Genomic DNA, 13146 nt, shown 5'->3' with positions numbered 1-13146 from the left:
GTTTGGCCCATCAAGTCCACATTGAGCCTCCAAAGTGCATCCCACCAAGACCTACCACCCCTATCCTTACCCTGTACCTCTGCTTTCCCAAGACTAACACACCTAACCTACATATCCCTGTACATTATGAATAATTTAGCATAGCTAATCCACCTAACCTGCAGTATTTGGACTGTGGAAGGAAACCGGAGCACCTGGAGGCAACCCATGCAGACATGGGGAGAACATGCAAAGTCCACTCAGACGGTCGCCCGAAGGCAGAATCGAATCTGTGTCCCTGGTGCTGTGAGGCAGCAGCGCTAACCGCTGAGTCATCATGCCACCCAAAAATAGTCTTCAAGCAAAAGGCAAAAAGAAAATCACGAAATGGAAAACAGTGGAAAAGGTAGAATTTCTATCAATATGCACGAAGAGAAATAGCCAATTTATGTTTTAAAGACATAATTGGAACTGGAAGAGAAGAAAATAGTATGGAGCACAGAAAGGGTGAAAACTCCCATTGTGATTGGAATTTGAAAAAACTTTACACCTTTTTCCTTGTATGGACTATTACTTTTTTTTCAATTTGTATTGTGGGTTTGATTATAGTACTATGCCCATAAGTATATGCCAACTCTCTGACTTAGGCGGAATTTAAGGATTCTTAGCAATCTTTTGGCAATCTGTCTAGAATAACAAACAGAGCAACCTTTCTGATTCCTTTGCAGCTACATGGGATTCTACTCCTGTAGAATCAAGAGAGTGATCAACTCTCTCAAATTAAATTTCATGTGGCGTAACTTTAAACTCATCACCTACCTCCGGGAATAGTTGAGGCAATAAAATGTAGGTGCATTTAAGGGGAAACAAGCCAGGCACATGAGGAAGATAGTTAATATATTGATAGCCTCTTGCACTTGATATCATTCTTTCTCCGCCCTTCAGGCTCTCTGCCTGTATTCCTGATGAAGGGCTTTTGCCCGAAACGTCAATTTTACTGCTCCTTGGATGCTGCCTGAACTGCTGTGCTCTTCCAGCACCCCCACTAATCCAGAATCATTCTGATGTGGGCCATAATCGTGATATGGCTGTACCTATGTTGTTAACTTCTGTGAACAAATGAATGAATAACTATATTGTAACACATTTACAGGATAAATTATTATTATCTGGTTCCTTAAAAAGAACAATCATAAAGGGTTGCATGCATGACTATAAATTAGAAATTCACTCACCGCTGCAGAGCTAATGTGACATGTTCATGTATCTTGGTGGCTAGTTGTCTGCCTGTTTGTCCAATGTAGTATTTGTTACAGTTCTCGCAAGGTATTTTGTAAATGACATTAGTTTTGCTTGTTGTCTGAATAGGGTATTTTAAATTCATGAGCTACTCTATCAGTGTATTGGTGGGTTTGTGGACTACCATGATACCAAGGGATCTGAGTATTCTGGCAGTCATTTCCGAGATGTCTTTGTTGTAGGGGAGAGTGGCTAAGGTGTCTGGATGAGTTTTGTCTGCTTATTTGGGTTTGTTGCTGAGAAATCGGTGGACTGTGTTCATTGGGTACCCATTCTTTTTGAATACACTGTATAGGTGGTTTTCCTTGCTCTTTATAGTTCTCTGTGCTGCAGTGTGTGGTGACTCATTGAAATAATGTTCTAATACAGCTTTGTTTGTGGATGTTGGAATGATTGCATCTGCAGATCAGTATTTGGTCCATATGTGGTGTTTTCTAGTACACACTGGTTGGAAGATTCCCATTGGCTGTTCGCTCTACTGCGACATCTAGGAATGGTAGTTTATTGTTGTTTTCCTCCTCTTTAGTGAATTTTAGTGAATGTAAGTGGCATTGGCTGGGCCAGTTTTTATTACCCATTCCCAATTGCTGAGATGTCAGTAGAGAGACAACCATATTTCATTGGGTCTACAGTCACATGTGGCCAAAACAGGTAGGGATGGCATACTTATTCCTCAAAGGGCATTAATGAAGCAGATGGGTTTTTACAACAATCAACTGTAATTACATACTTGTTTAAGTATTTCACTCCATACTTTTATTTTATTGCATCTACATTTCACCATTTGCCATGGTGGGACTTGAACTGTTCTTTTAATAGCTTCACTAAGGCGATTTTATTAGATTAGATTACTTTACAGTGTGGAAAAAGGCCCTTCGGCCCAACCAGTCCACACCGACCCGCCGAAGCACAACCCACCAATACCCCTACGTTTACCCCTTACCGAACACTATGGACAATTTAGCATGGCCAATTCACCTGACCTGCACATCTTTGGATTGTGGGAGGAAACCAGAGCACCCGGAGGAAACCCACACAGACACTGGGAGAATGTGCAAACTCCATACAGACAGTTGCCTGAGGCGGGAATTGAGCCCGGGTCTCTGGCGCTGTGAGGCAGCAGTGCTAACCACTGTACCACCATGCCACCCACCATTTATTTGCATCATTCTATACAAGGTTTCTGGTTTTCTAAAAATAGTTCTGTGGACCATTCCATCATTGATTGTTTTCACAATTGGAATACTTAAAGATTCTTCTCACATTTTGAGTTCTGTATTGTTTTGAGGACTATTTTTAGACTTACAAAGGTCCGTAGCTCTTTACAAATGACAATGGAGGTGCTCTGCATTGCCAACATTTTCTGTGGCTGTCCGTGCTTTTTCTGCTAAGTTATGTACAGCTGAAATGTGATAATTTGCTTTTCTTTTCCCCAATCCAGAGTTTTCTCAAAAGTGATCGTGTGGCCAGGATGGTTCACAGCGGAGGGTGTTCTGCAAATGACTTTCGCGATGTCTTTAAAAAGAACATTGAAAAGCGAGTGCGCAGTTTGCCAGAGATCGATGGCCTCAGCAAGGAGACGGTGCTTAGTTCCTGGATGGCCAAGTTTGATGCTATTTACAGAGGCGAGGAAGATCTGCGCAGTAAGCCAACACGGATGGCCATGAGTGCAGTGTCAGAGCTCATTCTTAGCAAGGAGCAGTTGTATGAAATGTTCCAGCAGATCCTTGGGATTAAGAAAATTGAACATCAATTGCTTTATAATGCTTGCCAGGTAAGCTGCTGAGCCAGGTTTTCATATTGACCTTAAAAAGCATGGCAGTAGCATCATTTTATAGTGATGTAGCACAGTTTACAGCGCTATATAATTTCTAATAGACTGATGTTACTCCTTTACAATGCACATAATGGATTTTAAAGTTCATTAAAGTTAAAATTGATGCCACTATAATCTGATTATATAATATTACTTCCAGGTTTGGTGAAAGTAAAGAAAGGGCATGGACTTGAATTTTTATTTATAAGGCATCTTTCATGATCTCATGCCACTTTGGAAGATCTCACAGTTAATAAAGGACTTTTGAAGCACAGTCACTATTGTTACACAGGTGCCTGTTTCTCCTCAACTAGATCTCTCAAAATAAGCAATGAGTTAAATGGCTTCAGTATGTTGCTTGAAGGTTAAACATAGACTAGAGTACTTGGTGAGGCATTCAGCAGTTCCCTGTTATTGTGCAATATGATCGTTTATGCACACCTGACCAGACCGAGAGCACTTTAGTTTATAATCTCACTCAATAAAAAGGATTTCAAATAGGAGGAACACTTCACCTTGCCATGTAATGAACCTGCCTGCTGCTAGAGTTGACTCTGTCCAAGGTTGGACTGTGGAAGACTGGGAAGGCGGAGGCCAGCAGATCAGCTGTGTTGGAACTCACTGCAAGAGGATAGTGGGTTAGTGTAGGTTAGGTGGGCTTTGATCGGCGCAACATCGAGGGCTGAAGGGCCTGTACTGCGCTGTATTCTTCTATGTTCTATGTATGTTCTAACCCCTTGAATGTGCACATTGCCATGGTTTAACAGGGAATATCAGTTGCTGTGGCACTCTTTGGAGGGGATTCCAGTGGATGGCATCATACAATGAGACTCTGATTGCGGTCAGGAGCCTTTAAAATAATGCTTTTAGATTTTGTTTTCTTGAAAACTGGAGATTTCGAAGTCCAACAATAACCCACTATCCTGCCATTTCTGAGGGTTGAGGTAAGCGTGTAATAAAATGACATTGAATCTCGGAACTCCAGCTTTGGCGAAGGGTCAGGTCACAATGCCCTGGAAGTCTGTGTGATTTGTTTATTCCAAAGTGATTTTGTTGCCAGCAGTAAATCTCATAGCAATTTGTTCTGGTTGACAGGCTGCTGGAGATTGGACTGCATGATTTAAAGTGGTATACTTCTGGAGATTGAACTGCATGATTTAAAGTGGTTTACTTCTGTATCATGTGAATGTTCTGAACTCTGCCAAGTGTAAATCAGTCCCGGAACTGGCATTGTTATCGCCTTTCGGACTGCGGGCGGTAATACAACGCCAAATTATGAGCAGTTCTTCTGCTGTGCTTTAGTTTCCATGATTTGGGCACTGGATTCGGGTTCCCTGAAGTAATTTGAGCTGGGATCCTTTGGAGAGAAGTGATGCTACTTTTACTGATTCCAGGCAGGAAAGACTAGCTGCTCATCAGCTTATGAGATAACTAGTGAAAGTCAGAAATGTGAATCCATCACTGATAGTCGTATAATAACCAATGTCAAGAGTGTGGTGCTGGAAAAGCACAGCAGGTCAAGCTGCATCTGAGGAGCAGGAGAATCGACATTTCAGGCATAAGATTCCTGATGAAGGGCTTACGCTCGAAACATTGATTCTCCTGCTCCTCTGACGCTGCCTGACCTGCTGTTCATTTCCACCGCCAGTCTCGACTCTGACCTCCAGCATCTGCAGTCCTCACTTTCTCCCAGTATAAAGACCAACATTTGACTCATTCAGTAGAATACTTCAAGTTGGTGTTGTAAGGTTCCTGGGTACCCGTATGTGCAGCTTAGTTGCAGCAGCTTGAATTCCAGGTTTCTGAACTTGAACTGCAGCTGTGTCATTGGTGTGTCTGGTTGAGCAACCCATGGATAGCATCTTTATAGATGTGACCCCACAGTTTACGACTATGCAGCAGAGAAGGAATTGATGACTGTAAGGGACTCATGAATCGGCAGGCAGGTAGTACAGGAGACCCCTTTTCAGCCAGCATTCTGTTCTGAAAGTTGGTGGAAGTGTTGGTTCCTCAGGAGGGTACAGTTAGATCCATGTCTGTGGCCATTGTGACAATGCTGCCCCTTCCACAAGGTTATTGTGTTCTTGTTTCTTTTCAAGAGAGGTGGTAAAGGCAGAGGTGCCAATAGTTCTGGAAGCGGCTACTTTAAACAATGGCAGGGGAGTGACTAGTTTGCCCAGTTCAGGTTTTATTTTCCAGTTTGGTTTGTTTTAGCAGACAGTCAGAAAGTACTGGTAGCAGAGAAGCTGCTATTGTTTGAAAAAAAGGTTCCATGCTTCGATGTGTGTTTTCTTGCCTGACTCTTCTCTTTGTAATCTCACCTGCCTGCAAGAATCTGAATTTGAATTTACCATTTGCCAAGGGGTGTGTTTTTGGGATGTTGAGGATATTGGAACAGCTCCTTTGTTAGCGATTTTGAGTCTATTGGGTTTCCAAATAGTTAAGTTATTCTAAATTCTGTTTTCTTTTGTTGATGTTTCAACCGTAATGTGTAAATCAATTCTGTTTTGCTGGTTTGATGGGCTGTCTTGCTCCTGGAATATCCACTATATGTCTGCCTTTTCAAATAAGAATAGGTTAGGTCTGGGCTACCTCTTTAAAGTGTTTTGTGGGGGTTTGGCTGTGTTTATAACACCATTCATGCCTTAACTGTACTGGGGCCACAAATAATAGTGGAAGAACAATGCTGATCTGAAAAAAAAACAAATTACAAGGGCATCAAAATAGATATTTCTGCAGAGAAAGATTAAATCTGAGCTGGGATGTTGCCTTCCTGTGCCAGAGACAAGAATGTCAATGAAGAACTCCAGAGGCCCCCTGGAAAGGGATAGCAGTTGTGTTTAATTTCAGTATCAGTGATTTAAGTCGGAAGAAGTATGCAGCCCTACAGTCAGAATTTAAGGATCTGCGTCGGAAATTAGCAAAACAGGATTGCAAAATTAGTCATCTCCAAATTTCTCCCAGTGCCCCACACACAAGTCAGAACAGATATAAGGTAGAGCAGCTGAATTTGTGTTAGAAGGGAGGGCTTTAGATTTTTGAGACATTGGGATCAGTTGCGTGGCAGGTGGGATTGCTACAGCCATGATGAATTGCACCAAAACAACAACTGGACCAATTGCCTTGTGAGGTGATGTGATGTGATGGTGCTTGGGGGAGGGTTCTAACTAACTTGGCAGGAAAGTGGGAACCACAATGTCATACCAGATTGGGATATCAAAATACAAAGAATGCTGAGAAATACAGTTACTTCAAGAAGAGGAAGTAGTAAGGTTTTGGGTCAGTTCAGTGTGAGAGGAAAAGTAAAACATTCTAAGTTAGAGTTCCAGTTAGTGCATGTGAATGCTATAAATAAGACTTGCCAACATAGCTTGGGGAAATGGCTCAGACAAGGTAAACACTAGGGTTTAAATATTCCTGAATGCAAGATATTCAGGAAAGATAGAAAAGAAAGGAAAGGAGGAGTGTTGGCAATATTGTGTGGGAGAACATTACATGACTACAGCTAAGGCACAAAAGAGGCACACTTGCCTTTCTCAGTGTACTTTATATATGAAATCAATTAGTGGACAAGATTAAGGGTAACAAATTTACAAGGATTTACAGAGAAGTGCATGAATTATAAGGTGGCTATGAGGGGGTACTTGAATTATTTGGATATTGACTGAGGTAGTCATAGGGTAAAGGGCAGAGGGGCAACGGTTCAGGATGATGTTGCCTATCCAATGAGCAAGGAGACTGTGCTGAATCTGACTGTTGGGAATAAGTTGGGGCAAGTAGGTTATTTGTCGCATTCATTAGGACACATTCATTATATATCATAAGGTCGGGGTTGCCAATGGGAAAGGACAAGGAGAATCCAGAATTAGAATAATTAACTGGTGTCAACCAATGGAGTAAGAATGGATCTGAGAGTGATAAATTGGATTCAAAGGTTAGGCATTGAAACTGAACTGAACAATAGACTGCCTTTGTTGAGAATCTGATTCAGTATATGGATGTACCTACTAGAGAAGGTGCAAAACTTGACCTACTCTTAGAAAATAAGGCAGGGCAGGTGACTGAGGTATCAGTGGGGGAGCACTTTGGGGCCAGCGACCATAATTCTATTCGTTTTAAAATAGTGATGGGAAAGGATAGACCAGATCAAAAAGTTGAAGTTCTAAATTGGAGAAAGGCCAATTTTGACAGTATTAGGCAAGAACTTTCGAAAGCTGATTGGAGGCAGATGTTCACAGGTAAAGGGACGGCTGGAAAATGGGAAGCCTTCAGAAATGAGATAACAAGAATCCAGAGAAAGTATATTCCTGTCAGGGTGAAAGGGAAGACTGGCAGGTATAAGGAATGCTGGATGACTAAAGAAATTGAGAGTTTGGTTAAGAAAAAGAAGGAAGCATATGTCAGGTATAGACAGGATAGATCGAGTGAATCCTTAGAAGAGTATTAAGAAAGTAGAAGTATACTTAAGAGGGAAATCAGGAAGGCAAAACGGGGACATGAGATAGCTTTGGCAAATAGAATTAAGGAGAATCCAAAGGATTTTTACAAATATATTAAGGACAAAAGGGTAACTAGGGAGAAAATATGGCCCCTCAAAGATCAGCAAGGTGGCCTTTGTGTGGAGCCACAGAAAATAGGGGAGATACTAAATGAATATTTTGCATCAGTATTTACTGTGGAAAAGGATATGGAAGATATAGACTGTAGGGAAATAGATGGTAACATCTTGCAAAATGTCCAGATTACAGAGGAGGAAGTACTGGATGTCTTGAAACTGTTAAAAGTGGATAAATCCCCAGGACCTGATCAGGTGTACCCGAGAACACTGTGAGAAGCTAGAGAAGTGATTGCTGGGCCTCTTGCTGAGATATTTGTATCATCAATAGTCACAGGTGAGGTGCCGGAAGACTGGAGGTTGGCAAACGTGGTGCCACTGTTTAAGAAGGGCGGTAAAGACAAGCCAGGGAACTATAGACCAGTGAGCCTGACCTCAGTGGTGGGCAAGTTGTTGGAAGGAATCCTGAGGGACAGGATGTAGATGTATTTGGAAAGGCAAGGACTGATTCGGGATAGTCAACATGGCTTTGTGCATGGGAAATCATGTCTCACAAACTTGATTGAGTTTTACAAAGAAGATTGATGAGGGCAGAGCAGTATATGTGATCTATATGGACTTCAGTAAGGCATTCGACAAGGTTCCCCATGGGACACTGATTAGCAAGGTTAGGTCTCATGGAATATAGGGGGAACTAGCCATTTGGATACAGAACTGGCTCAAAGGTAGAAGACAGAGGGTGGTGGTGGAGGGTTGTTTTTCAGACTGGAGGCCTGTGACCAGTGGAGTGCCACAAGGATCGGTGCTGGGCCCTCTACTTTTTGTCATTTACATAAATGATTTGAATGTGAGCATAAGAAATACAGTTAGTACGTTTACAGATGACACCAAAATTGGAGGTGTAGTGGACAGCGAAGAAGGTTACCTCAGCTAACAACAGGATCTTGACCAGATGGGCCAATGGGCTGAGAAGTGGCAGATGGAGTTTAATTCAGAAAAATGTGAGGTACTGCATTTGGGAAAGCAAATCTTAGCAGGACTTATACACTTAATGGTAAGGTTCTAGGGAGTGTTGCTGAACAAAGAGATCTTGGAGTGCAGGTTCATAACTCCTTGAAGTGGAGTTGCAGGTAGATAGGATAGTGAAGAAGCTGTTTGATATGCTTTCCTTTATTGGTAAGAGTATTGAGTACAGGAGTTGGGAGGTCATGTTGCGGCTGTACAGGACATTGGTTAGGCCACTGTTGGAATATTGTGTGCAATTCTGGTCTCCTTCCTATTGGAAAGGTGTTTTGAAACTTGAAAGGGTTCAGAAATAATTTACAAGGATGTTGCCAGGGTTGGAGGATCTTAGCCACAGGGAGAGGCTGAATAGGCTGGGGCTGTTTTCCCTAGAGTGTCAGAGGCTGAGGGGTGACCTAATAGAGGTTTACAAAATTATGAGGGGCATGGATAGGGTAAATAGGCAAATCCTTTTCCCTGGGGTCGGGGAGTCCAGAACTAGAGGGCATAGGTTTAGGGTGAGAGGGGAAAGATATAAAAGAGACCTAAGGGGCAACTTTTTCACGCAGAGGGTGGTACTGTATAGAATGATCTGCCAGAGGAAGTGGTGGAGGCTGGTACAATTGCAACATTTAAGAGGCATTTGGATGGGTTTATGAATAGGAAGGGTTTGGAGGGATAGGGGTCGGGTGCTGGCAGGTGGGACTAGATTGGGTTGGGATATCTGGTCGGCATGGATGGATTGGACCGAAGTGTCTGTTTCCATGCTGTACATCTCTACGACTCTAAGAGAGTTCAAGTACAATCCAGGGATCCTGCAGGGGAAAAACAGGGCAAATAAGTCCAGAGCTCCCTGGATGACAAAATCGAAGTTTAGGTGAAGCAGCAGAAGTGTACTTATGGCAACACCATGTGAAGAATAGAATTTCGGATGAGACTGAATATAAAAGGTTCAAGGGAGAATTGGAAAAGCAAGTAAGTGAATCATAGAGAAAGCATAGGAATAGATTCACTGCTGGCATGAAAGGGAATCCAAAAGTCTTCTATATGAAATGTAAAGGGATGGAAGAGGGGGAGTGGTGCCAATTAAGGATAAAAAAGGGCTTTATGCATTTAAGCAACGTGCATAGCTGAAGCATCCAGTGAATAATTTGCACCAGTCTTTCCTAAGGAACAAAATACTGTCCAAATCATGGAGAAAGAAGAGAAAAAAGTATTGGTTAAGATGTTGGTACTTAAAGCTGCAAAGGCCCAGGGATATGTGAAATGCATCCATGGCTGCTAATGGAAGTAAAAGTGGAAATTGTAGCTTCACAAGTCATAATTTCTCATCTTCCTTAGAGGGAGTGGTAGTGTTAGGGACTAGAGAATTGAAAATGTGGTACCTTTGGACAAAAACAGTTTAAAAATAAGCCCAACACTTAGTTTAATTTCAATGTTAGCTGGTTAGCTTAATTTCAATGCTGAGGAAGCTATTAGAACTGATAATTCAAGACAAAGTTAAGAGTGACTTGAGGGAATCCAATTTAGTTCAGGAAAGCCAGCATGGATTTGTTAAGGTCAGGTGAACTAACTTGAGTTTTTTTGATAAGATGACAGATAGGGTCAATGAGAGAATGACTGATGATGTGATGTACAAGCACTTTCAAAAGCAATTTGATAAACTGCTATGGAATGAACTTATAGCCAGGTTAGAGCTGGTGGATTAGCAGTAGTAACATAAAAATGAAATTGGTTGAGTGATAAGAAACAAAGTGCAATGGTGATATGATTATTTTTCAGACTGGAGGAAGATTCATAATGGAGTACCCAATGTTCAGACTTCTCTGCTTCCTAATGTATGTTAATAACTACGAGTTTGTTCATTACACAATTTCAAAATTTGCAAGCATTCATAAACTTAAACATATTGGCTGTTGTGGACCAAAAAAAGGATCTAACCTCTTCAGAAATCTTTAGCCAATTCAGTTCACTTCAAATGATATCAAGAACTGGCTGAAACGCTGGATACTGCAAATACTTTATTTCTGTACAATACTCCAACAATCGAACCGAAGACATATGCCCCAGAACTTGCTGTGCTCATGGACAAACGGTTTCAGTCCAGCTAAAATACTGGCTTCTACCCTACAATGCACATGCTTTGCAACAACCTGTTCACTGACACTCAATTTGGGTTTTGATTGTGCCACTCAGCTTCTGAACTCATGAGAGCTTTGGCTTCAAAGAAGGGAACAATAGCTAAAATACCCGATTTCGAGCAATGAGGTACTGGTGACTTCTCTTGACATTAAGACTCTTTTCATTAAGGAGTCCCAGCTAAACTAGATTCAGTGGGAATCAGGGGAAAACGTTTGAATTGGGATTGTACCTACCACAAAGGAAGATGGTTGTGGTTGTTGGAGGTCAGTCATCTCAGCTTGAGAACATCTCAGAGTCATCCCCTAGATCCAACCATCTTCAGCTGCTACAACAATCATCTTCCCTCCATCATAAGGTCAGAAAACGGGATGTTCACTGTTGATTTCACAATATTCGGCAGTTTTTGTGACTCCTCAAATACTAACGCAACCCGTGTTCAACTATAGCAAAGCCTGAACAATATACTCTGACAAGTGAAAAGTAACATGCATGCAGCACAGTACCAAGCAATGACCATCTCCAACGAGAGAATCTAACTAACGCTTCTTGACATTCAGTGGCATCACCATCACAGAAACTTCCACTGTCAGCTTCCTGGAGGTTGTCATTGTTAGAAACTGATCTGGACTTGTCATATAAATGCAGTAACTAAAAGTGCAGGCCGGAGCGAGGAAGCTTGCAATGAATAATCAATTTCTGAAGTCCCAGTGCTTGTCTAAGATCTACAAGTTATTAGTCAGGAGTGAGATAGAATACTAGGCGAAAGTGAGGACTGCAAATGCTGGAGGTTAGAGTCAAGAGTGTGGTGTTGGAAAACCACAGCAGGTCCAGCAGCATCTGAGGACCAGGAGAATCAAGGTTTCAGGCAAAAGCCCTTTTTCCTGATGAAGGCCTTTTACCTAAAACATCGACTCTCCTGCTCCTTGGTTGCTGCCTGACCTGGTGTGCTTTTCCAGCACCACCTCTCAACTAAACTAGAATACTCCCTACTTCCCTTAAATGAGTTCAGTTCCAACAATACTCAAGAAGCTTGATACCATTCAAAACAGGCAGCTTGATGGGAACCACATTCACAAACATTCACTCACTTCATCACCGATTCTCTAAAGGTAAACATGCAGGTTGAGTCTGTGATTAAGAAAGCGAATGCAATGTTGTCTCTTATCTCAAGAGGGTTGGAATATAAAAGCAGAGATGTACTACTAAGACTTTATAAAGCTCTGGTTAGGCCCCATTTGGAGTACTGTGTCCAGTTTTGGTCCCCACACCTCAGGAAGGACATACTGGCACTGGAACGTGTCCAGCGGAGATTCACACGGATGATCCCTGGAATGACAGGTTTAGCATATGAGGAACGGCTGAGGATACTGGGATTGTATTCGTTGGAGTTTAGAAGATTAAGGGGAGACTTAATAGAGACGTACAAAATAATACATGGCTTGGAAAAGGTGGATGCTAGGAAATTGTTTCCGTTAGACGAGGAGACTAGGACCCGTGGACACAGCCTTAGAATTAGAGGGGGTCATTTCAGAACAGAAATGCGGAGACATTTCTTCAGCCAGAGAGTGGTGGGCCTGTGGAATTCATTGCCACGGAGTGCAGTGGAAGCCGGGACGCTAAATGTCTTCAAGGCCGAGATTGATAGATTCTTGTTGTCTAGAGGAATTAAGGGCTACGGGGAGAACGCTGGTAAGTGGAGCTGAAATGCGCATCAGCAATGATTGAATGGCGGAGTGGACTCGATGGGCCGAATGGCCTTACTTCCACTCCTATGTCTTATGGTCTTATGCTGCTATTGAGAAATCTCCAAAATGTGCTACAAAAATGTACCATGGCTTCTCACACAGCCCCTTCCAAACCAGCAATCACTGTCATCTAGAAAAAGAATGGCAGTTATATATGGGAACACCATTGTCCGCCAATCTCTCACCAAACAATATACCCTCCTGACATGGAAGTATGTTGTCATTCCTTCAGTGTTGCTGGGTCAAAATCCTGGGACACCTGCTCTTAATGGCACTGTGGATCTTCCTACAACACACAGACTGCTGTGGTTCAAAAAGGCTGCTCAATACCACCTCCCAAGGGCAATTTGAGATGGGCACTAAATGCTGTCCTAGCGAGCAAAGCCCGCATTCCAGGAATGAATAAAGAGAAGTGATTGACTGATGGAATGAACAAAGTAGTAGCCAGTGAAATATAATGCAGTGAGGTGTGAAAGGGAGTAATTTTGATAAAATTAATGCAGAGAAGATAAACTTAAGGGTTAAAATCTAAAAGAGATGGAGGAGCAGAGATACCAATTTATGTACAAATCACTGAAGGTGGAAGTTAATTTGTGAGACCCATCAAA

At 42.2% G+C, this 13146-nt stretch overlaps 1 protein-coding gene across 13 annotated transcripts in view; it reads left to right on the top strand.

Moving 5' to 3' along the window:
- Positions 1–13146, top strand: part of LOC140458187 (calcium-dependent secretion activator 2-like) — a 746655-nt gene that overhangs the window by 245709 nt on the left and 487800 nt on the right. For all 13 annotated transcript variants that reach the window (XM_072552408.1, XM_072552415.1, XM_072552410.1 and 10 more), the window contains exon 3: positions 2720–3052. In XM_072552408.1, the coding sequence (XP_072408509.1) occupies positions 2720–3052 (333 nt within the window). The remainder of the gene's footprint in view (positions 1–2719; positions 3053–13146) is intronic.

Source organism: Chiloscyllium punctatum, chromosome 32 (genome assembly GCF_047496795.1).
Source record: "Chiloscyllium punctatum isolate Juve2018m chromosome 32, sChiPun1.3, whole genome shotgun sequence".
Classification (NCBI taxonomy): Eukaryota; Metazoa; Chordata; class Chondrichthyes; order Orectolobiformes; family Hemiscylliidae; genus Chiloscyllium; species Chiloscyllium punctatum.
The sequence above is the reverse complement of the archived record's forward strand: the minus strand, read 5'-3'. Positions and strand labels throughout refer to the sequence as shown.